Raw genomic sequence first — 26,643 nt, forward strand, 5'->3', positions numbered from 1 at the left:
GGAGGCACTTGGAGAAGCCATTGACAGGCTCTTCTTGAAGGAGGCACTTGGAGAAGCCATTGGCAGGCTCTTCTTGAGGGAGGCACTTGGAGAAGCCATTGACAGGTTCTTCTTGAAGGAGGCACTTGGAGAAGCCATTGACAGGTTCTTCTTGAAGGAGGCACTTGGAGAAGCCATTGACAGGTTCTTCTTGAAGGAGGCACTTGGAGAAGCCATTGTCAGGCTCTTCTTGAAGGAGGCACTTGGAGAAGCCATTGTCAGGTTCTTCTTGAAGGAGGCACTTGCAGAAGCCATTGACCTGTCCTTCTTGAAGGAGGCACTCTGAGAAGCCATTGACAGGTTCTTCTTGAAGGAGGCACTTGGAGAAGCCAATGACCGGTTCTTCTTGAAGGAGGCACTCGGAGAAGCCATTGACAGGTTCTTCTTGAAGGAGGCACTCAGAGAAGCCATTGACAGGCTCTTCTTGAAGGAGGCACCCGGAGAAGCCATTGACAGGTTCTTCTTGAAGGAGGCACTTGGAGAAACCATTGACAGGCTCTTCTTGAAGGAGGCACTTGGAAAAGCCATTGGCAGGCTCTTCTTGAAGGAGGCACTTGGAGAAGCCATCTTGAAGGAGGCACTTGGAGAAGCCGTTGACAGGCTCTTCTTGAAGGAGGCACTTGGAAAAGCCATTGGCAGGCTCTTCTTGAAGGAGGCCCTTGGAGAAGCCATTGACAGGTTCTTCTTGAAGGAGGCACTTGGAGAAGCCATTGACAGGTTGTTCTTGAAGGAGGCACTTGGAAAAGCCATTGGCAGGCTCTTCTTGAAGGAGGCCCTTGGAGAAGCCATTGACAGGTTCTTCTTGAAGGAGGCACTTGGAGAAGCCATTGACAGGTTGTTCTTGAAGGAGGCACTTGGAGAAGCCATTGACAGGTTCTTCTTGAAGGAGGCACTTGGAGAAGCCATTGACAGGTTCTTCTTGAAGGAGGCACTTGGAGAAGCCATTGTTAGGCTCTTCTTGAAGGAGGCACTTGCAGAAGCCATTGACCGGTTCTTCTTGAAGGAGGCACTCGGAGAAGCCATTGACAGGTTCTTCTTGAAGGAGGCACTCAGAGAAGCCATTGACAGGCTCTTCTTGAAGGAGGCACTTGGAGAAGCCATTGACCGGTTCTTCTTGAAGGAGGCACTCGGAGAAGGGGTGTGTCCCCATCGATACATTATCATAGCTTTGTTCAGAAGTGGTTTGTTAAGTCTAGTATTTATTTTGAGAATGTGCCAGGTTGGGTCCTCTATGAAACAGAAAATTGCCTATTGCTTTGATGACCGATTGTGTTGGTAAGCAGGTATATAGTGAACAGACACCTAAGGTAACCATTAACATGTCTGATGTCCATTGAACAGCCACTAACTTGTTCAGAATGCACTTTGCTTCCTGAATATATGATTGTCGATTGGTTACCAGACGAAATAAGAACCCTATAACTTCTCAGTGGGTGAACTGATGTCAGATATAATTGGTCTTCTGGGTGAGAAAGGTCCTGGTTATTGTATTTTTGGTTACACCTGTATTGTTGGTTATTCTAGATCTGCGATTAAGCACTGTTGTTCTATTCTTCTAGCCTTGTATTAGTAAGGCCAATTATTGAATTGGAGTTTTTCATATGTGTGAGTCAGTTAGTTGTATATCAATCTCATTAATGTAGACATTTCTGTCCATGATGACTGTATTGCCACTTCTGACTGCTTCCTTCATTAAAATTGTTCAATCCAATTTTAAGGTGTTAAGAGCTTGCCTTTTCGTTATTGCGGTGTTGTCCTCCTGGGGTGATGGGAATTTGTTTTAGTCTGTCCTCTAGGTCAAATTGATGTCTTAGTGCTATTTTGTAAAACATGTCTATGCTTCTACCTGGAGTTAATGGGGTGTGCAGGAGGGGGTGGGAATAAAAGAATAGCTATGTTTAAGGCTACTATCAATGTTCAGATCATCCATAATGTCCATAATAGTTGGTGTTTCAATCTCAATATCATTAAAAGACAGTTATTGTATACACTTAATATCCCTTATGCTGTAATCACAATGAATTAGTAGAAGTTCTGAAAGATTAGGTCTGGGATCCTTTTTTACAAAAGTGCTTAAATAATGTTAGTTTGTGAATGCATTTATACAATTCGATTTATATTTTTCAGAAATCCCAAATTTAAGAAAGCCAACATCCCAAACCTTTACTCAATGTTTATTTTAACAGTTGCCATCCTTCTTTTGGATACATTTACCATTCTTATGTCAGGGCTAGTTTGTTCTCTTGTGTTGTCTGCATTAGCTCTTTTTTTCCAAGCAATTTTGAAGTGAGTTTCTCTTGAATGATCAAGCATTATCTGTATTGTTTATTTCTGCCCTTTGTCAATGATCCTGTGGTCAAAACCCTCCCCGCTTGGTGATCTGTATTGTTATGTTGTGCTATATTGGTTTGTATATCTAGGACACTATTCACCCAAGAGGGTATCCAGGCACTTAGACTGGTGAGTAGTTTTGTGGTGTCCAGAATGCTTATACGAAGAGCCAGGTCTTCAGGTACTTGCGGAACTCAAGAAGTGAGGAGGAGGCTCTGATGTGTTGAGGGAGGTAGTTCCATGTCTTGGGGGGGAGAGGTAACCGAATAAGCAACCTCCAGTTTTGCTTTTGCGGGTGTGTGGAATGTGTGCAAATGAGAGTGAGACAGAGCATAGGTGTCTGTTGGGTTGGTGAAAGTGTATGCAACTGTTCCAATATTCTGGTCCTGTGTTGTGTAGGGAGTTGTATGTGTGTGTAAAACAATTAATTTAGTTGCGCTTGTGTATGGGGAACCAGTGAAGCTTCCTGAAGTGTGGTGTGATGTGGTTGCCTTGTTGGAGATCAATTATGAATCTTACAGTGGTGTTCTGGAGTCTGTGTAGGAGTTGTTTGGAGATTCCAGTGTAGCGAGTGTTGCTGTAGTCCAGCCTGCTGGCGATGAGTGCTTGCATGACCATCCGTCTGGTGTTCGGAGGCAACTATTTGAAGATTTTTTGCAGCATGAATAGGATGTGGAAGCAAGAGGTGCACACTGCTTTGACTTGAGCCATCATGTTGAGCTTGTCGTCTAGGATGATCCTTAGATTTCTTGCCTGGTCTGTGGGTGTGGGTGTAGGACCTTGCTCTGAGGGCCACCAGTTGGAGTCCCATGGGGAGAAGCGTCCTGTTGGCAAAGACCAGTACTTCCGTCTTCTCGGAGATGAGCTGCAGGCAGTTGGTTCCCATTCAGTCTGCTACCCTGAACATGCCGTTGGTGAAGTTGGTTCTGGCGGTGGTTGTTTTGTTCATTAGGGAACGGATGTGTTGGGTGTCATTGATATAGAGATGACCGTGATGTATTGCGATGGTTGATGTTGAAGAGCGGTGTCATATATATGATGAAAAAGTTGGGCTTAATGACGATCCCTGTGGGACTACGCATATCAACTTCTTGGTCTCTGATGTGAATAGTGGCAGTCTGACCCTTTGGGTTCTTCCAGTGAGAAAGGATCAGATCAATTTGAGAGTTGATCATTGTATGCCAATCTCGTCGAGTCTTATGATGAGTTTGTTGTGGCTGATAGTGTTGAAGACTGCAGTGAGTTTGAGCAGGATGAGGTCTGCTGTTTCTCCTTTGTCCACGATGATTCCTATGTCATCAGTGGCCATGACGAGTGCTGTTTTGGTGCTGTGGTTCTTTCTGAATCCTGATTGAGTGTTGTCTAGAAGATGGTGAAGTTCCAGGTGGGTTGTGAGTTGCTTGTTGATTGCAGTCTCAATCACTTTGGCTGGATAGGGAAGTGAGGAGATGGGTCCGAAGTTGCTCAGTTGATTTTGGGTCGGCTGTGGGCTTCTTGAGGAGGGCGTGGATTTCTGTAAGTTTCTATTCCTCTGGGAAAGTGGCGGAAGTGATGCAGGTGTTGATGATGCGGATCAGGGTGATGCTGATTGGTGATGTTTCCAGGTTACAGATGTGGTGGGGACATGGGTCCGATGGGGTCCCTGAGTGGATGCACCGCATGATTGCCTCTCTGTCAGGAGTACATTTCTAGTTTACTGTTTACCTTTACCATCCTTGAAAAGTCTTCTGTTTTTTGTTTAAACAAACTTTATTAGGTGTTACTGTACATACATCATGCAGGGGTGATACAGTTGACACATTCAAGTGATGACGGTATTAACAATGCATTGCACATCTAGCCCCTTAGTGTACCAAATGTTCCCGTCCCCTCCCCCACCCACAGGACAATATCTGAAAATTGATAGTAATGGCAACACATCCATGCACACTGGTGAATAATGTAGATTGATAGGCCTAATACTCAGTGTGATGCTTGGCAGTGTGCAGAAGTAGCTGAAGGCTTGCTAGACCATCAATGGGGGCCCAGAGCCTCCTAACATAGTTGCAGCTGTTACGATCTTGCAAGCGACGTTATGGGGGTTTCAGATTTCGGGGTGACAAAACCGACCACAAGCACTTCCCAGGCCCTGGCTGTCTCTAGTGTGGCAATGCCACGTCTAGCCTACCTCAGTAGTACCCTTCCCTCACATCTCGCCCATTTTTTCATTTCCCTCCTCCATACAGTTATCCGATTTGCGCTATATAAAACTCAGTTAAAAGTTTTAAAAAACAACACGTCCCACCACCCAAAATCTGCAGATTGGTGGAGGGAACAAATGGCTTGAACTACGTTACCTTCTAAGAGATCAGTGGGAACGTAATAGATCTTCACAAATGCTAGGCAGCGGGGTTCCCACTGGAGGAGTTCCAGATCTTCAGGTGCACTTTATTTTGGTGCTTCTGCCAATTTACCTTCAGGCCAGACAGTAGGCCAAAGCTCTTGCACATGTTCTAGGCTCCATTAGTATACTCCTCAGTATTGCAGAGGAAAAGCAGGAGGTCATCCGCATAGAACGCAATGCAGTGTTGAGAGCCCTGAATGTCCAAGCCCTGATAACCATGACCCATCTATGCATAGCAGGCCAAAGGCTCAAAAGCCAATGCATACAGCAGAGGGTGAAAAGTCCTCTATATTGTCATGCATACTACAAAGATTGAACAGTTATTGTAGAGTTGTAGATTGTCACGCACATTAAAAGAACAATAAAAAGAATACTAATATACTTCATGACTCGGAACACTATTGCACATTATTTCAATGATTATATAAAATGTGACTAAGGTGGGCAACAAACATATATTTTGTAAGGAACTATCTTGCATGACCAGTACTGTTTTGCACCTTTGGTAGTGATATTGTAGGGAATTCGCCTTTTATACGTGATCACACCAGATGGTTTTACCTTTTCCTGAACCTTGTACTTTTTCTGGCTTTGGAACTCCATTTTCCCCTGCTGACCCGTTGTAAGGCGCCTGTGTCCCCCTTTAACCCGTTGACCGCGGCACGAATTCTGATGCGGGTGAAATAATGAATGGGCCATCGGACACACGGAACGGGTTAAACATGGTTGTATTCACATACTCCTAATTGGCATAGTTAACTTGCCTATTACTAGCTTGTGTAGGGTGCAAAATATACACAGGGCTTGGAAGTTATATGCCATTAGTGAACTGCAGCACCTATTGGGCCATTCACTATAGTGGCAGAGCAAACATTGCTTCAAGCCTACTATTGTGGATGACTGTAGTAATATACATTCAATCAGTGAAAATAAACCGTTTTGACAGGTAATGATCTCCCTTTTAAACGTTAATGTCACCGTTATGTTGGCCTTGTAGCCCACAAGGCAGGGGACATGATATAGCAGCGCTCCCATTTCCTTCTAAAATACTTGAAAAAGTTATAAATAAACAGCTGGCCAACTACATTGACTACAATAACCTGCTAGATAACACTCAGTTCGGGTTTAGGAGAGGCCATGGAACGGAGACGGCGCTCATAAAGGCTTCTGAGGAGATCAGACAGATCATGGACCAGGGTGGCACGTCAGTCCTGATCCTGCTGGATCTCTCAGCGGCCTTTGACACGGTCGATCATAACATCCTGATCGACCGTGTCACTGCTATGGGCATACAGGGTAAAGCTGCGGAGCTCCTGGCTTCTTTCCTGTCGAACAGAGAACAGTCGGTAAAGATGGGGAGCTTCTATTCACCAACGTTTGTGCTGCCCTGCGGAGTCCCCCAGGGATCCTCGCTAAGTCCGACACTCTTTAACATCTATGTGTCGGACTTGGCGAGGGTCATTAAAACCCATGGAATAGGAGTGACTTCGTATGCCGACGACACTCAGTTGGTGCTAGCGGTGCATAAAAATGGGAGTGAGGTGGCAGGCAACTTTCAGTCAGGTATGAGAGCCATTAGTCACTGGATGGACAGTAATTGTCTAAAATTAAACACTGATAAGACCGAGGTAATGGTGTTTGGAGACCTAAAACCATCTTGGTCCCCGGTCTGGTGGCCACCAGAAATGGGTAACCCACCTACCCCAGTTTCAAAGGTTAGAAACTTGGGAGTGTTATTTGACAACAAACTAAGTTTCACCAGTCATGCTAATGCGGTAGTCTCCTCTTCCTTTTTCACATTACGAAAAGTGAAAAAGTTGTTACCTTTCCTTCCCCTGTCTGCGGGAAAAACCCTTATGTCCTCCTTGGTGTTATCCAAGGTGGATTATTGTAATGGGCTTCTGTTGAATGCCCAGGAGCAGGTTTTTAAAAAACTACAAATGGTGCAGAACGCTGCTGCACGAATTCTGACCAAAACTCCCAAGTTTGCATCCATCTCTCCCATTGTCCACCAACTGCACTGGCTCCCAGTAAAAAAGAGAACCAAATTTAAGGCTTCATGTGTCATCTATAGAGCACTGAACAGCCTAGGACCTGACTTTTTTAGGGAATCACTGTTGGTGTATGTCCCTAATAGAGCCTTAAGATCTGCCTCATCCGCATCTTTATGCATTCAACGGGTGAGAACGGTTACATGGGGAGACAGACGCTTCCTGGTAGCCGCCTCGAAGCTCTGGAATACCTTGCCCCACCATATAAAAAGCAGTTCCTCACTGATGATTTTCCGAAAGCAAGTGAAGACATGGCTATTCATCCAATAATGCACAGGAGGTGCCTCTCTATCTGCCCAGCGCCGAGACACCATTCGTGGTATTTGTTGCGCTTTATAAATTTAAAAAATAAATAAATGTACATGTAGGGTATGTAGAAATGTAATGTTAACACAGTGACTAGTGCCCAAAAATTATTTTCACTGTGACAGACCTAGCTGTCCTATGCAGAAAACCATAGTCCAGATAAAAATTCTAATACTGCATCTCAGAACTAGAACCAGCTAGACAAATTATGAAACCATTACTTTTAATAATCAAAAACCCAGTTCAATGGTAAATTCAGATTTTTTTAATATGTATTAAGGAAAAGTATCTTTTGGTTAGTTACCTTTCCGCTGCCTGAAATTCCTGGCAGCTACCTTTAATACAGGTTGTGGTTATTCCTTGAAGTGGGAAGTGGCCCAGCCCAAATAATCCAATTTATTTCTTTCAGATATGTTGTATTTATGATCATTCTCTGGCTTTGCATACCTGAACTGAGAGTACCTAGTTACTTAGTATGGATATATGGCTTTATTCTACCACTGTACAGCTGAACCGGATATAGTATGCCCATTATCAAACCAGTGAGCCTTCTATTCTCTCCGATGTTTCCTAAAAGATCAAATTTAACATAAATTGGTATGAGGTGCCTAAGTTTGAGCTTGTCCTATAAATTTGATGCATTTTCTAGATGTATCCTGCACATGGCCCGGTAATTTGCTTTCTACACACTTTGCCACTTCTTTGTCAGAAAATGAGTCCTTAAAGAAAGGTCTAAGGAGTATCAAAGTCCTAGGTTCATAAATTCTTTTTATAAGTATGACATTTTTTAATTAATTGAGTTTTGAAGAGTGAGGAGATTCTCAATGCTGATATTTTTGCATTGTAGGTTCTTATGGGATCTGGTCAAAACTATATGTTTAATCTGGGACACTTTTCAAAAAGTAACTATTCCCTTGCATTCATCTCATCAAGCCATGTGCATTGTTTATTCACAGCCCCAGTATGAAGATCAGATACAATACAAGGTTTACATACAAGGTAGAAGTCGTGTCCTTCACTTAAAGAAAGCACAGTGAGTATATCCGATTTGAGCGCACTATTGTTTTATATTTTGATTATCTGCAAATACACATGAACAGCTACCTTATAGTCCGTATAAACTGTAAAGAGATGTATTTGAGATACAATGTCTAGGGAGTGGGGAATTTTTGTGACAAATGGGTTCCGCCGATTTAATCCCCTTAATTTTTTGCTTTTTATACTACCAGGTTTATGGACGTCTATGAGTGAATCTTTCGACTTGAGTGTCACTCACTGTAGACTCTGTTACATTGGATTGGGATGCTAACTGCCAGTGTCTGCCTTTTAAGATGAGGTCTGCTGCTGCGAGCTCTTGTGATAGACTCTGGGCTGATTGCACGTCGGCACTAAAACACTTCTACTCAAGTGTGTGCAAATGTGTATGGGCTGAGTGAGCGAGACTACCGTCTAACTCAGCCGGGTACCTGCGTACAGGTATCCTGCCGCAGAAGGGACCCTTCAGGGATTGTGATGACCATGTATATACATCTGCAATGATTACTGAAAAGTGTGTGTGTTTCACTATATTATAACTATGGGTGAAATTTGTACAAACTTACAGTTTCACCCTAGTTTGGCCTAGAGATGTGGTTGACACACCATGTTATGGTAAATTACAATTCTGAATGCAGTTCAGGTATTAATTCCCACTCTTTGTGGCACGTCAAGCTTCATCAATTTTCTCTGACTCAGATCCTTAGAAGATTTTGAGTATTTTGATTACCCTGCTGGGCCAAGCTAATTACTCTGCTGGCCAGCTGGAGCATCAAAGGCCTCCCCACACAGCAGGCCCATTAGCCAGTAATTAGGCCTGCTCCTAACAGAGGAATATTTTCCAGGGCCAGTGGTGGTGGTCCTCCACACCTTCTGGGAGACAGTAAGGAAATGGGTCTTTTGGGGAGACCCCGGTGGGCTCTCCTGCAGTTATGTGATCCCCAGAAGGAGGGGAACCCTGACGTCTGCTGCCCTAGGTGCTCTGCAGGTGGTCAAAGGAGGCTGTGGTACCTGGACGGTATTCTGTCTTGAGGGCTGTAGGTGACCCCAGACTGAGGAGAACACCAGGTGCTGGACAGAGAACCGGTCCTGAGGAAGGAGCTAACGTATAGCAAAAGTAAGCTCCCAGAACATAACCGGAAATTAGAGGCCAGCCATTTGGAGAGCAATAATCCTGGTGGATGGAGTTGGCCACCAGGAGCAAAATCACATCACATGATTCCAGGTTGGCCCAACAGGGCTTAAGAAACGACATCTTACCCCCCCCCCCCTTCCCCGGGGGCTGCGTTTGCCGGGAATGTGGTTGACAGTTTCAGGCCCGGCTTTTCGAAAACTTACTGGGGAAGGTCAAGGCCTTGGGGAGAGAAGAGATTGCTCCTGAGAAGAGACCTTTACTCTTTTGTTATGTCTCTGGGGAGCCCCTAGTGTGCCACAGAATGTCTCTGGGGGCCCCCAGTGGCCTGGGGACAGAAGGAGAATGGGGTGCTGCAGCGCTCTACCAGCATCTGCACCCGGGGAGGCCTCTACCAGCATCTGCACCCGGGGAGGCCAGACCCTGGGAGCACTATGGTGTGCCTCCATTGCTCCCCATGCCCGTGTCTGGGGGTGATGGGTGCACAACTCTATCACACCACCCACCTACCCAGTCACGCCCTCAAGGGAACTGCCTCATTAGTTTTGTCGCTTTCACCGTAAATCTCCGTAGGGGGCCGGTTGGGGGGAGGTTGCGATTGAGGAACCTCTGAGTGGTTATCCACCTTTAAGAACTACTATAGGTTCAGGTTGTACCCACAAGACTGGGTCTTGTAGAGGTTTTGTGTTGGGTGTTGGTGGGTTGTAAAGCTATGCTGCACCATGAATAAAAGTGAAAGAAAGACTAATGTGGTTTTTGAAATGTTTTGAAATACTTTATCAAGAATGAAAAGGTTAACAGTATATCAATACAGGTATTAATGAAAGCCATGGAAATTCTTTATTAATAATCACTCGTTGCATGACCTAATGAATGTTATTGTAAAATGGTACCATCCTTCATTATTTTAATGATGTTGCAATGAGTTTTCATGATATATTTCTGCTTTTATTAATGTGGTGACCCCTTTATATTCCAGTAGGTCTACATTTTGATACCTACATCCCCTTATGTGATGCCCATTATACATGGGGGGTATTGTTATAGGATGCAAGGCTGACTATGGGTGTTCACTGTTAGGAAGTTGTCATCATAGTTATTTTCACCTGCCATCAGATGTGTCTTAGTAAATTAACGCATAATATTGAGTGGTGTGTGTAAAATAAACTACTTTTCGTTTTTATAAGTAAATGCACTGGCTGAACGGTGATTTATTATGTGTTTTGGATTGGACTGGACTGGATTATGTACTGCCAATGTTTATGGTATAAGTGATTCTTTAAATACAGCACTAAAAAGCAAACCGCAAAAAAAGAGCATGCACTATTCCAAGCCCAGACCCTTCAGCCTTTCATCTTCTTGCTGGCTGACTCAGTAAGTTTACAGCAGAGCATTACATCCTTTCTTTGTCAAAAAAGATTGAGCATGAATACAGCATTTGTTTGTAGAAATATATTGTACACGTTTATCAATATTTGTTTTTAAGGAGCATAAAGCAATACAAGCAACGTTTTCAGATAAAGATCTTAAAGAAATATTCTAAGGACGCTTCTGGTATTTGAAGAATTCTATTTGACATTTCCTTCTGCATAAGTGGCTTACATTGGGATTTTACTGCACATGCTAGATTTACGAGACTCTTAAGCAGGCAAGAAGCCTTCTCAGCAGACCCACAAAGCCTCCCTCTGTTTTACTCCGTTGCAGAATGCATTTTATGGTCCTCAGCATTTCTAGGTTTGCTCATGCAGAGGGACATTCCAGTTTTACAAGGAGGGTTACTTATTACCTGTCAGACCCCTTGTAAAATGCAGGTGCTTTTCCTAGGCTTCTCTTTGGAGCCCAGTCCTGGAATTATTTCTGTGCATAAGGTCATTTTACCTGCTCCAAAAATGCAAGCCTTTACACGCAAAACCCAATCCTGGAGGCGCGGTCAGTGTTTGTTGCGTGCGGTGATGTCATTTACGTGCAGAAGTTCTAGGAAGTCTGCGTGTTTTGTTCATGAGTGACATCTGGCGAGTGCTCCTAGGGGAGTGTCCGGACAATGGCCTATGCAAATGAGGTTATGATCCAAAGTATCATTAATTTGAGCACTTTTGCCTAGATTAGGATGCCTGTAGAGGACTTCTTTTAAATAAAAAAATAAAAAAAAGTTTAATGATTTTAAGAACAAAATAACATTACAGTTCAATAACTTGTCCCATATACCACCAGGGCGGGACTAGGAACCGTAACTGGCCCTGCAAACTGCTAGGCCGGCCCCCTGGGGGGCGCCGAGCTGTTTACTTTTGCCGGTTTCTGCCGATTTTGTTACAGGGAGCCGTGTAACAAAAACGGCCCTGCAGGGGCCCAAAACCAGCCCCCACCCTCGCGGCCCACCGGGGAAACTCCCAGTGCCCGCTACGACCAGTCCGGCCCTGTATCCAACCCCGTAAACAAAGCGAGAGATTTGAGTTACACTCTATACAAATAGATATACATCCATATATGGCATTGGATCACTTAGACAGCATAATTGGTATTATGGTATCAAATTATAGCAGATATACAACACCGACACATCTAAAACGTACTGATCAACTTTACCCTCCACATCTTGTCCCGGTTCAGGATCTCCCATTTCCTGTTGTAGCCGGACTTTTACTAAGTGCCGTCCCATCCTTCCTCCTTGTATCACTCCGTTGTGAACCAACCTGTGGCGTACCCCACATTCAGCCCGTACCCACCTCGCAGATTCCCATAACCATTGCTTTTGTGTGGGCAGCCGTTTGGAAAGCCATATTAGTGCTACACACTCCTTTGCCACGGTGAGGCCTAGTTCCAATACCGTCTCCGCATTATTAGTATGTTTATTACCAATGATTCATCCCAATAAACACATCTGTATTGTTGGCTGCAGTTGCAGTTAGGTTAGTATTCATAAAGTCTAGATTACCTTACCCCAAACGGCACTCACACCTGGGCATGTCCACCACATGTGAAAATAAGTATATACTGGACTTCAATGAGGGACGCCCAGTGCCACTGGAACCTAAAGACCTTTGTTACAAAATACCCCTTCTAGCCTAATGCAAGGCCAGGTGAAGGCACGGGAACAATAACGTAGGGCTCTGGGAAAAGACATCACTAAGGGAGCGATCGAAGATACACATGTGAATACAAGGTGCAATAATATTAAATATGAAGAATGATAGTAAGCAATATAGTAGTACAGTAGTCCTACTATTAGGAGAAATAAATCACTCTAATGAAACATGTACATATGAGCACGAAAGTCCAGCACATCTCTTCCCTCATCAAAATTAAAATGAAACTAAACAAAATCCTTGAGATGTGCAAGTCGCTTACATTGTCTAGAACCGCACATCACAGGGACCAATGACTCTGCAGTAGAATTCACCCTCATTACCGTTTTATGACTGGACCTTTCCTCGCTTGTCAAACTCATCCTAGATGTTTGAGGAAAGATCAGAGCTCACAGCTAATAATACCCAATTCCTTTGTGCACACAGGAATCCCAAAACATATCAGCAGCACAGAAATCTGCATTGTCACATGGCCCATGGGGACATTGTCGTCTTCTCTAAGTTAGCATGAGCACGCTGCCGACTGTCCACTGCTTTGCGCACGTTACTACATGAGATTATTTTTGCAAATGCCTCTTTTGAAATTTTCACACAAGAACCTGCTGCTGTTTTCATGCTCTGCAGATTCCTGGGATTTTGTCTGAATATTGTGGACAAGGTCCAACAACAATGCCCCTTGTTATTCTGTTCTGGTCAGGCCCTAGCACCTAGACACAACATACAAATGCAGCTCTTTGGAAAAATGCACTTTGGTCATATTGGATTACATGGTTAGGTAGCACACACTTGGAGAGGGACCTTTCTAGGGAGAAGAGCATGACAGCACCTATGATGTAGATCAACCATCTATAGACTGTGGTACGGGGTCTGCAAATAAGGCCCAGAGATCGTCTGATATATAATCATCCTGCTTCTATACAAGGGGAGGGAGGTTAGGCTTTTATAATGACAACTCCTTTTATGATTTACGGACTACTTGCTATGCTGGTCGTATTTGTGTTATGCATTGTTTTGCTTATTGTGGCATGTATACTGCATATTAGAGCATGTTAGTTAAAATAAATATTTTAAACTTGCTCGTGTCTCTTTCAGATCTTATTGCGAACAAGTACAAGTGTGTGAGTGAAAGGGTGTGTCTTGCAACTGCAACTCCTGAGAGAGTCGTAGTGTTCTAGGGTGTCTAATCACTTGTTCCTCTGTGAGTGAGTAAGAGGGCAAGTGAGACACTACAGCTAGTCGGTTCTGGGCTTATGGATACTAAGGTGGTAGGATGACTCAGTCCCTATAAACTAAGGTCCACTAATCCTATGCATAATTTTGTATTTGTGCAGAATCCCTGCAACAGCATACTCTCCTTCATGTGCAACTTTGGCAACCATACCAACGTTCACCAACACCCATCATCCAACTTGACTCAAGATGGTGTTTTAAAACTTTTTCAGAGTATGGAAATGTTGAGAACCCCTTAGTGCACACCCTTTTTTTTTTTTTTTTCTTTTTTTTTTTTTTTTTTACTCTGACCACATCCCCCCCGCCCCCCCAACAATGTTACTTTCCTTAACCCCATCCTTTGTGTCATACACATGCTGCCTGATTTTTCTATATTCTTTGGACATTCTTGCATGCAATATCATGCATATTCGCAGTAATATTCACAACTCAGAACATGGTTTGAGCTTACGTAAAATATCAAAAGGAGAAAACCCGTGGCATTGTGTGATGTGTACTGATCAGACTACAATTTTTCTTGTAAAAGTACATTTACATCTAGTCTGCAGTGGCAAGTTGAGTTCCTTTAGTCCAAAATTCTATTGACCCTTTTGGCTAAAACAGTACTTTTTGGAGGATGTAATGGTATGCATTTTTGAATTTTTACAAACTAGTGGAGAAGCCTATTCATCTTATGCAAGGTAAATGACACACCATTGTCTGTGGTGATAGAAAGGGAAATTCTTCTATACAGAAACAATCTTTAATAAAACAAATAACTGTGTCAATATCAATTGCCTTTATGAATTTTCATTCAAATCATTTGGAGAAGTAATCCACAAAATTGATATTGTATTGTCACCTGTGGAAATTTGAAAACGACCCAAGAGATAAAATGCTGACAAGAATCCTCTGCAGAAGGCATTTGATTCAGTGGAGGTTTGCAACATAAAAAAGATTTATCAGCTGCTGCAAACTTAGGATAATTCTTAACAAAACTAGTAACCATATTGTTTATTAGGAGGAGTGGAGGAGTGTGGCTCAATGGTTAGAGCGGCAGACCCTGATGCAGAGTTCTGGCCAGGGACCAGGGTTCGATTCCCGCCTTGGTGGGGTCTCGGGCTCAATTTCCTCGGACCTGTTAATTCTCGCCTCGGTGCCTATTCTAATCACGGGCCCCACGCTGCAACTCTGGCCAATAGCTTGCTTAGCCTCCACACCGGCCCCAACAGCGCTAAGGATGCCTGGCTTCACCCTGCGGGTGCCCAGGAGTGGACACTTCACAGGGAAAGCCAGGAGGGGTTCCACAGCGGTATGAGTATCAGCGGCAGGAAGCCGCATAGGCGACACCGCAAGGTGACCGTCTGGTGACAGTGCGCTCTATAAGTACCATGACATTTACATTTACATTTACATTAATGGCCAGCAATATAAATCTCTGATCAACTTCCTAGTAGAGCATTCACCTAAATAATCTGTTGTAGGACCAGTGCTCAGTCTCCATTTTAGATTTACCTTTAGCTTGACATCTTTTTCTAATGGTGACTTTTTACTTACATTCCTCTAACATGAGAATGTGCTACACACACATTTATTCTTGGTAGGCATGGTCACCTGTAGTCTGCATATTTAGTTCCAGGGTTGTACAATCAGGATGTGATGCCCTTCTTTTATTTTCTGTGCTCATTAAGAGACACCTCGCTTATGCTAGCCCAAAAAAGATGTTCTTCTCCTTTGCCACAGTGCTATAAGGAGAGGGGTTTGTTATATAAACAACTTCTGTGCTAAGCTCGGGGAGAAGAGCACTTCATGCTGAGATTATCATGGACCTGCTGTGAACTGTGGCTGAGATACAACCCACCTGACTCTAACCGTCATCCTGTGACGGAAGATAGCCTGCACACTTAGACCGGCTTCCTGACACATAAGACCAAGGTCTTGGGGTTGGATTATCCCAATAGATCTGGCAAAGGGTACTTTCACTGTGCTTTTTTTGTATAGTATTAGTGGTAGATAGGAGTAAGGCAACATTAGTAACAATTAACATGGTTGAATTGTTTATATTTTCACCATTCTAATGATGCTTATCGCAACTGTGACTCATCTGTATAATCATCGCAACTCATGTTTTCTTTACATGAATATGATTGATTCAATAAATGTTTTGAAAATGCATTTTCATATCTTTCTTGTTCATACCTCAGGTTTGCACAAGTAAAAAACAAAAGGTATAGATCTGTTGCCACAATTTGCTTGGGAATCCAAGTCGTCATTTTGAGGCTACCAATAACATCTATTACCCTGGGCAGCTTAAGGTCTAGATGTACTACTGTGAGCTAGCCAAAACAAACCAACATTTACTGATGATGCAAGAAGACCAAGGCTCTCTATTGTAAAGTTCTTGTTGATCTAACAAACAGTCTGACTAAACTCTTAGGAACTGTATAACAAATCCTTGTGTCCAGGTTCTATTATCCTGTGCCCCACACTATCCTACTTGTCACCCCTTTATTCATGCACAATTAATCATCTTTAATTTTACAAAAACCTGTAACCTTAAATCCATAGATGCTTCCTGGGGTCAGTTATAAATAATGAACTTTTGAACTTGAGTTAAACTACCATCTTCAGTCACACCTTTCATTAAATTACACATTTTCAGCAAAAATAACAGCACCCTCAACAGAAGCCACCCCACAGTCCTCCGAACACGAAACGTTGCACTTATTAGAACTGACAAACAATCTGCTTCGCAATTGATTTTAACAAAAAAATACTTCATATCAAAATTGAGTTCAAATAACTGTCAAAATCTGCACCAATTTAGAATATGCATTTCGAATGTCAATTTTAGATAGAAGAAAAATAAGGGGTGTGTGGTCAGTTCTAAGAACAAAATGTCTGACCCAGTTTTTAAGTGTCCAGCTAAACTACATGCTTCCCTAGGCCTTCCTTTCAATGTTGGAATACCTCTGCTTACTGTAAGACAAACCTCTGGAGGCAAAAGCAACAGTATTAAAACTTCATCAGTGCATACAGTAAGTACAGCACCAATGCCTAGACCACTGGCATCAACAGTCACTATACAATCTTTCTTTTCATCAAACGGTGTTAAAGCAGGTGCATTGACAATTTTGCTCTTGATTACACTGAAATCCGAAGTAATTTGGCTTGTCACATTTTTTTACACATTTTTCTTCATTAGAAACCTCATGAAAGCTGAGTGAAGAAAACCCATCCACAAACATAAAATTAAATCCAGATAACTCAAGAAAAGAGTATAATTGATTCCTGTTCGTGAGTAACTGCACATCTTTTACAGCCTGAACTATAGAATATTTTGTTCTGATGCCCTCCGCAGATGTACAATACTCCAAATATTCAACCGCTGTTCTCAGAAAATTGCACTTACAAACACAAAGTCATACACTTACTTTGTAATACTTCCCTTGCTCAACCTGTTGTGATCATGAAGAGAATTACCAAAAATCAAAAATTTCTTTGAGAAGGCCTAAACCCCATTTATGTCCCAGTACCATGAATCCATTCGTCTCTGGAGCATGGACTCGGCTGAGGCTAAACCAAAACGGTACGAGAAGGAAACAAAATGCACCACATGGTTATTAAACATAGTGAGGTGCTCTAAATTTTCTGTAAAAAAGAAATCTGGTGGTGTGCAGCATTCGAGCCCAAAGTGTAAAAATATTAATTGTGACACAATTTAGTGAACAGCTATTAAATTATGAGAGAGGATGGCAGTCCACCAGAATTTACTAATTCAGAGAATGCAGATGTGCAGCAACCTCAAATCCCCTGCTTTTTTCGAACAAGAACTATAGGGGCAACCCATTCTGACACTTTGATGGGCTCTATTACTTCTTGATCACACGACTCCTTCAAATGGTTGGACAAGTCTCTCTTTACGCTAATCGGGCCATTACACATTTGCCTTCCATTTAAATTTTTCTTGGAAAACCTCAACCTTTCCTAATTTGCACTCAAACAAATCCTTGTGCTTTTTTCTAGAATGTTCTCAATGTGAACTGAAAACATATGCACTGGGGGTTATCTAATCCTGGTCAAAGACTTATTCGGATATTGCCTGGTGGAAGAGTTTTTCAGAGACGCCATTCTAATAAATGTTGACGCTTTTTTTGCAAGATAAACCTTTCACACGATGGAATTGTTCTTAAAGCAAATTATAAAAATCCTGAAACCAACAACGTCGGCTACATTTCCAAAATAGGAAAATGTTCTTGTATCCGGGTTGTAGGAAAGTGGATTATTATTTGAGGTGGACAAGGCCCCACCTCAAAGGATAAGGCCACAATCTGGTAGATGCCACACAAAGTAAATAACTTAAACCTGTACTGAATCCCTGGTAATGTGGCATAAATATGGACCCATTTTAAAATAAAGAGAAGTTTTAGGAGTAAAATAAGACCAAAATAACAAAAATCCAATAAGGGGAACCGGAAATAGGAATTTTCTAAAGATGTAAGAGAAAATGGTGCCAAAAAATGCAAAGCACCAATGTTAGGCCATGGAAGCAGTAGGCTGGGACCTAGGTGCAATTTGAGGCTGACCGCAATGGATCTCTGTTTGGACACAACCAGTAGATTAACCCCTTGGAAAGTCTAGAAGTCAAAATGCTTTTTAAAAAATCCCAATACAGAAAGGGACTTTGTCACTTTTGTTTTTTTTGTAAACAAATTTTATTGTGTCAAAAGTCAAGAGCAATGCAGAGCTCCTTAACTCGGGAAACATCTGACATGTTATACATTGCAAAGTATTGTCATTGACATTTAATTTATACATTATCGTAGTTATAATTACGTAAAACAAGACAACATGCACTATACAGCAATTGCGTCTTGATTGCCACCACATCGCCCAACCCAACAAATGAATTCCACCACTATGTTGTTGGTCCCTCACCCCATAAGTCTGCATGTCTATCCTGCATTGGAGACATCCGCTGGGGGCACTAGGTCCAAGTATAGACCCCGGTAGTCTGCCCATCGTTTCCAGATCTTGGGATGCTTTTGCGGGTAACCCCTGGCCTTAAATATTGGTATCTCCAGTCCCATACAAAAGTCTAGTCCATTCTTCCAAGCTTAAAGAGAAGGTGGGGCCGATGCCTAGCACAACCTTGCAATATCCCTTGTAGCCAATGTCAGCCCCAACAGTAACAGATGCCTTTTATACATATTGCCCCCCGATACCCCCCATAATATGTAGGATTGCCAATCTCGTGAGATGGGGAGCTCCCATCCCAACACCTCTGCAAGACAAGCCAGAACCCCTTGCCAGAATCTCGTGAGTGCTGTGCAATGCCAAATCGTATGTATGAGGAATCCCTCCTGACTTAGTCACTTTTTTGAGAAGTAAAATCCTCATTGAGCGGGCCACCACTGAAACTGTAGCTGCCACTGTGGAACCAAATGCTGGATACTTAAAGCAGGTTGGTCCTGCTGGAGCTGGGAAGCATTGGAGATTTCTTGCTGAACATTTTTCAAGTCCCAGCGCAGAATGGGATTTAGTCATTTTTTATGAGGTGTGGGGAGTCTAGTGCAGAGCAAAGCTGAAATTCAATCTGACTGAATGGAACTGATGATCAGATACTTTTTACTACAGGTCCCCATGAAAAACTAGAGGAAATGTTTTCAAAAGTTTCAGAATGCTTCTAAGGCCCCCAGGACCTCGAGTGAGACACTTAGGGACTCTCATGGTGTCATACAGAGACCAACAGCAAAGTTCAGCAGAGATCCAGTTGGCACTGGTCAGCTGGGTACTTCAGGGAAAAGGCTAAGTATGGGCGCAAAATCCGCTCCGCTCACAAAATGTGCAAATTTTTGGCAATTTCGTGATCCACGAATCTCGCGAAATTGCCGAAAAATTCACGAATTCTCGAGCGGGCTGATTTTCTTTTTTGGGCCTACAGGAAGCACAGTTAAGGCAGGTGCTCAAGTTGAAGCTAACTTTGTAACCATTTTAGAATGGTGCCAGGCAAGCTGCCAGAGTGCTTGCTGGCGCCATTCCAAAATCATTACAAAGTTAGCTTCAACTCGGGCACCTGCCTTAACTCTGTAAGTGCATCCTGTGGGCCAAAAATTAAACCTCAACTGGAAGCACTTACTGATATAAATAAAGCAGGTGCCTGAGTTGAAGCTCAAATTCAGTAACGTTTTAATCAGCCCAAAAGCATTAGTGAGCACGGTCGAGGCTGGGCAAGTGTGCTTTAAAACCATATCTGCCGTCGAAAATTAGCTGTAATACCTGAGGGAGGTTTTTGCATCCCTGAGTTTCTCAAGCGCAATCCCCGTTCCTGTGACCAGGAGGATGCTTTCTTCTCACCTGCTGCCCTGCTCGCTCTCTGAGCCTTTATACACAAGAGGCATGTTGACACGCATAGAAGGCCCGCACCACACACTAGTGGTATCAAACGTCTTCCCGCCCTTTCCCAACTATGATGGACAGCTCACTCAAGGGACCTCTGCGCCTTTTGGCGCGGTGGCAAAGTTACAGGCACACATGGTCAGTGGAGACAAATCTTCTGACCCTTTACACAGCTGCAGTGTAGGAAAAGCACTATATATTTACCCAACGAGGTAGCACTTACTGATTAGCCAGTAGAAAGTACTCCAGTTGAGTAGATGGAAATCGCAAAAAATCCGCGATTTCGATGGAAAATCCACTAATTCACTGACTTTCTTGCGATTTCGCAGACAGCAGATCCGCAAAATGCACCCATACTTAGAAAAGGCCTCTTGCTGTACCCCTGTAGCCACACAGGAGGTCAGCCAACGGACCCTTGAAGTCTTCTTCCTTGTCCTGGGTACAAGAGAGATCAGGTCTGGTTCTTCTTCACTCATATCAGGTCACAGACAGCAGGTCCAGTGCACTTCTGTACTTCTGCAGGTCCAGTAAGTATTCTGAGGATGGTGCCTTGGATTGCCACCTTTATGCATGGAACCAGCATGTGGGTGGCAGTGACTCCTGGACACTCCAAACAAGTGGAAAAAAAGTTCCTGGGGCAACCCTACCCACTTTCTCTGCAGTTCCTGTTTGCCCTACTGCGAGAAATGGTGTTGCTGGTTGACTGAGGTGTGAGTCCTGGTCAAGCAGCAGCCACATTCCCTTGCAGGATGAACCACAAAAAATTCACTTAATTAAACTGTGCTTAACACTGGGTACCTTGGTACTAAAGGCAGTCCAACTTAACTTAGAAGCGACGTGTAAAGTATTTATGCAGCACTCAAATAGTAATAGAGTGAAAATATAACACAGAAACAATCCCAAATGAATTTAGAGAAATCGTGTAACTTTTAATAAATTATTTGTCACCAAAATGACAAAAATCCAATCCGTAGAATTGTAGCTATGCATTTTTAAACATTTTAGTGAAAATCGTGCCAAAAAGCACCAAGTGCCAACCATGGATATCTGATCACTCTGGACCGGGTCAAAGTCACAAATTCAGGCAAACCGTGATGGAGCACAGATCGGCTACTGTCGCCAGATTAGTCCCATTGAAGTTTACCTACTCAATTCAGCGGCAACAATCCCTTTCACGGTAGAGGCGGCCGCGAGGAGAATGGAAAGTGACGTCGGAGGACGCCGGAATAGCTTGAAGAGCAGGCCAAGTGTTGCGGATGGGCATTGCAGGAGCTTTGCGTTGGTGGTCCCCATGAACGGTCGATGTTGTACTGCGACGAGGTGGCTGCTGGAGCTTCACATTGAATGGCAGCACGGATGGTGATGCCTTGGCGCGAATGGTCTCCTTAGCACGCACAAAGACCTCTGAGGCCACACCAAGGGTTCAGTACTTGAGGGCCACCATTTCGGGGTCAGCAACTCATTTCATTTGAGTGCTGGTGCAGGATATTGAGGGGTTAGCTTTTATGTCTCTCAGGCTCAAATCAGGAGGCCAGCAAACTAGCCCTTGGGTCACTCTGGTAGCCCTGGGTTCAAGATGAAGTTGCAAGTTCAGTTCTCCTCTCGCAGGCAGCAGTCCTGCAGAGTAGCAGTCCTTTCAGCAGCCCATCTTCCTGGCAGAGTCCACAGGTCCGGAAGTGTATTGAAGAGTTGATGTCTAAGGTCCTATTTTGTACCCTGGTATCCTCCTTCTGGAAGATGGGAGAAGCTTCTAGACAGTAGCTTTGAAGTACATGGTATTTCCTAACTCATCTGCCCTGGCTGAGTTGGCTGCAGTGACAATGTGGAGGTGATAGGTCCTTTGTGTGAAGGCAGATCACTCCTTATTTACTTGCTGTTGGGTCTGTGCTCAGCTCCCACCCCATAGTACCAGTAGATGGTCCATCCAGGCATACCTAATCCCTCCATTGTGTGACTGTCTGGGAGGAATTCATAAAGTAAAAAAGGTTTAAGTGTCATGAATACCCAGTCCTGTGATCCACCCAAGCTGCAGGTACAAAAGGGCTAAAGGGAGAAAAATATCAACTTTCTGAAATTTACATTTTTTTTTAAATTTGTAATAAAAAACAGACTTTACCATTGAATAGGGGTTTTCATTATAGTTCCAAAGACAGCAAACATGATATAGCTACGGGGTCCCAATTGAAAATTACAGCTTATTAAATGTGATAAAGAATCTCCAATGTTAATCTATCTTGTAAAAATTAAAAGTACATGTCCAACCTTTCTATTATACAGCACCCGGTACTATGGGTAAATAGGGCCTAACTTAGGGGTGACATATATTTAATTGAACAGGCATTTAAGGCTCAGCAAGGAGAATTTAATGATAAGTTGACATGGCAGTTGAAAACTGCATTTAGGGTGCAGTGGCAGGCATGGTACGTGTTTTAAGATGCTGCTTAAGGGGGTGGCTCAATAAGAGCTGCAGGTCTACTGGGAGTATTCAATTTACAGGCCCTGGGTATATGGTATACCACTATATCAGTAAATGTAATTATGCCATTGTAGCATGATTAAACCATGGCCTAAGGCCAACAAAAACGAATTCAGCAAAAAGTGGAGGATTAAAGGCAAAACTTGGGGGTGAACCTGGAGAGGGGGGCCAGATCCAACACCCACTGCAAAGAATCCACAGTGTCCCTCCCAATCAAAGATGGTGTAACCCTTTGATGTAAAGGCCTAAGGTACAACTCCATTTTTAGCAGGTTCAATTCCATCTAAGGTAGCGGAGGTCGCCGTCATCTCAATTTTAGGTAATGGGAGTCCAATTTATACAGAATCGCTGTCCTGCCTGCCGTTGACACAGATGCTGTCTGACCTTATCTTTCTAAGAACTGTAAAAGTGTCAAGTCATCTGGCAAATGACACCGCTATAACATCTGACGTGACATCAGTCTGGGACAAGTGTCTACTTTTCACTGTCTCAAGGTCAAATGAGAGCTGATATAGACATATAACCAAAATAATGTAGTCAGAATTGACGTCCTCTCACTTTAAATGTCTAGAAGGAAATGCCTAGGACGCATTCCTTAATGCACATAATCTATATCAGACCTTCCTAAACTTATGTCAGGAATTTCAATTTCTGATGAGATTTATTATATAAGGACTACAGCTTGACCAGTTGTCAGGAGAGGTATTTCACCCAGATTATCACATGACACTCTACCAGAGACAGTCTGACCGACTGCCAGCGCACTTTGAAGATGCTACATCTCGCCCAGTGCTGTTAAAGTCGAGTCTCGGAGGAAGGCTGCTACCACAGTGCATGTTTACCGTTTGCAGGGAGCACTTCCTTCACGCCTCCACCAATAACTACAGCTTTTGCTGACAACAAGGTATGCAGTGTGTCTCTTCTCCCTAAGAAACTCTAGAGTACAAGTTGCTCTACTTTCCATGCTTTCTTAGTGTAGTGCATAGAATTAGGTTTTAGCATGTAAGGCTTTAAATTACATTTTAAACATGTTAAAAATGTTCATTTTATTCTGATTGATCACAACTTGCCTTCTAGCTATTTTTATGATATCCTGTGTAATTGTTTTAGATATGCTGAGAAACAGGTTCTCCCTGTTGTAATATGTACTTTTATTTGAGTGTCTATTCTTCTGAGAGCAGTGTGTGTGATATCGTGAATAACGAAACAGGTTGTTTCTGTTACCAACGTGCCCCTCATCCCATTGCAGAGATTTTTAGTTACCGAAAAGCAATAACTGTACTCTAATAATATATTGGGTCGGGTTCTGTAGGGCTACAGTAACCTATCTTTCACATTCAGTGCTGGTGCATTGAACTGAGTTTTTCTGTGTCACTCGTGGGTGGGAAAACCAGCCTCCTAGATCTACACCAGAAGCGTAGTTTACGCAACATCTTCTCCCCTTTTGCAGCGCCTCTATGCCCACCCAGAGGTGTGATCAGGGTAATGAGCAGGCCCCTTCTCTGTGGGCACTCAAAACTGGTCTAGGGTTAGCTTTTCTCACACTGGGTTTAGTGCCAACCTGAGCAGAGTGGACATAAGCTTAGGCTTTCCAAGTGTCACCTAAAAATTGCTTGTGACAGGGCAGACCCCTTTTAAGTTAATTTAGTTCCTGGGCCTACCTCAGCTGGTCTTCCTGCTAGAGGAAGAAAGCACTTCCCCACTCTCAGACCAGTGTCTCTACTCAGGAAGCAGTTTTCCTACCACTTCACACCTAATTCAGGTGAGTACAGGTTGAACAGTTGCTGACGAGCAAATGCAAATTAGCCTTAAGCAGCTTCAGGAAGGGTAAATGTAATGTTCTAAAAGTTACATTTCCACTATATTTAATAAAAATCTGAATTTGCCATGAGATTGGATTTGTATTAAATATAATAAGTCTTTGAATGGACTCTCTAGTGTAGGTCAAATGTTATAGATTAAAGTGTATAGTCTATACATTGAGTTTTCAACGTGCCAGCTACTGGCTGACCAGTGACAATGTCGTTTTGTGCCTAGTCACTGGGGAATATGCCATTTCTAATGTTCCACATGTTTTACTCTGAAATATTATGCATCCTACCTTCTGGGCAGCAAGATGCACAAAGGGATGACGTATTTAATATTTAAAATCGGGTTTTACTACTGATCAAAAGGGTCATTTTGACAGGCCTGTGCAGCAGGGTTCAAAGTGCTACCATAAGGCTACACAGATTAGACTTGAAGCCAAATTTTCACTCCCACTGTAGTAATTGGTACAGCAAGATGTGCTGCAGTTCATGAGTGGCATTTACCTTTTCATGCCATGAGTGTATTTCTGTACATACTATGGCCTTAAAGAAAAGTTAAATGTGCCAATCGGGTTTAAACCAATTATAACATGCTCTATCGGTCTGAGCACATACATTGGGCACTGGAGAGCAGCGTACCAGTGGTAGGGTTCAAGGTTACCAGCAGGTGAGTCCCAAAAAAAGGAATCTCTTTACAAAAAGGTTTGTCATATTCCATCTCCACAGTTATGTTTAAAGAACAACTGTATAAGGAGAACAAGAATCTGGCTGATAGTGATTTTCTGTGACAATAAAAAACCTACAATGCAAACACAAAGAGATGATGGACGGAGCGCTGAAACTTTTCAGACACTCACCCCCAGTCCCAGATCTGGGTTGAATCCATCATCATTCTTTAGCTCACTTTGCCACCCAGTTCAGACACAGCTATATGCAAGTCAGTCTTGACCCTGTGCCTCATGGGAACAGTCCAGCCCAAACTGCCAAGCCAGGTCTTCCCTGGACCGGAAACAAGCACCCAGGCACCGGTTTCGGGATAACACCTCATCAGCCAGGCTAGCTTGAACCCAGTGGCAAAGTGAGCAAGGGACCCACGTCTGGGCAAACCCTGCCAACTTAGGGCAAACAAAGCAAACACAAGGAGATGATGGACGGAGCGCTGAACTTTTCAGACACATAAAAAACCTATAAACAGGTTGTCATTTATAGATTGGCAGTAATGTGGACTGGAATATATTCAAATGTAACATTTATTACATAGCTTGATGAAGACAGGCAACTAGTATATAACTACATGCACAATTAGACCTTGTGTGATTATCCACCGATTGTTAAAATTTGGCAAGTATGTTCCATAATGAGGTTCCTCACACATTTCCTGTGGTAATCTCTCCTTGCGTTGAAACTTTTTCAGTATGAAGAAATCACCTGCCTTGTGTGCTAATATTCAAATACTGTGAGTATAATATTGTGTAATACCACAAAACACCCATTCGATATTAGGATCCTGTTACAGCTCAGGCCCTTGCCTCCTTTCAGTCTCACCATCTCACCTTTTATTTGAAGGTCACACCTTATTTTACAACAAAACCCACACACTTGTTGAGTAAATTATTAGCAACATATCAACTATTCAATTCAAATATCTTTATTCGATTGTAAGCATTACAATCATAAAAGCACAATTCATCAACAAACAGTTAAAAAACATTCCGGATATTTCATTTATAAGACATAAGTTTCTTTAGACAATGTAAAAGACAGAAGCAACGGGCAGCATAAACATTTAAAAAAAATATATATAAATAATTTCTGTACAATAAAAAGATTAAAACTGCCTGAAGGCATTAACAGCATAATTATCCCTCCATGCTTTTCCTGAAGGTAATTGCTAGTTTCAGGAAATTACAAACAAATAAAGTGCAATCGCATATCAACTATATTTTGCAGGAAGGAAAAATACCTTACTCATGAAAATGTGGTCATTCTAAAGTTTTTCACAGCAGAACTAATTCACAGGCAGAAGAAGTGAGTTTGTAAACTCTTGATGGGAGCAGAACTTAGCTTCCATCTGGCTGAGCAAACACTTTGAAGAAAATAGAAATATGTAAATAGAATTCTTAATTTGTGGGTTTTTCACCCAAAGATTAACATGTTCCAAATATTTTTTCATCTATTATATTTAGGGTCTCTGAATTTCGGTGGCAACTGGCAAATTACCAAATAAACACAACCAGGCAGTATTTGTATTTTCATTGAAAACACTGAAATTTCCAGGTTCTATTTCTTTTGCACCATCAAATGGTAATATATTATAAGTGCAGTGCCGGAACCAAGAACTCGGTAAAGCAGTTTGCTATTTACTTGTCATCCTTAGCTGCATACTTCTGA

At 42.8% G+C, this 26,643-nt stretch overlaps 1 protein-coding gene across 1 annotated transcript in view; it reads left to right on the forward strand.

Annotated features, from left to right (window-relative positions):
• Positions 1–26,643, forward strand: part of LOC144819229 (snake venom metalloproteinase BjussuMP-2-like) — a 183,682-nt gene that overhangs the window by 46,432 nt on the left and 110,607 nt on the right. Inside the window, exon 3 of the mRNA XM_078677197.1 lies at positions 8,067–8,143. Within this exon, the coding sequence (XP_078533323.1) occupies positions 8,067–8,143 (77 nt within the window). The remainder of the gene's footprint in view (positions 1–8,066; positions 8,144–26,643) is intronic.

The sequence above is a fragment of the Lissotriton helveticus genome, chromosome 2_1 (assembly GCF_964261635.1).
Source record: "Lissotriton helveticus chromosome 2_1, aLisHel1.1, whole genome shotgun sequence".
Lineage (NCBI taxonomy): Eukaryota > Metazoa > Chordata > Amphibia > Caudata > Salamandridae > Lissotriton > Lissotriton helveticus.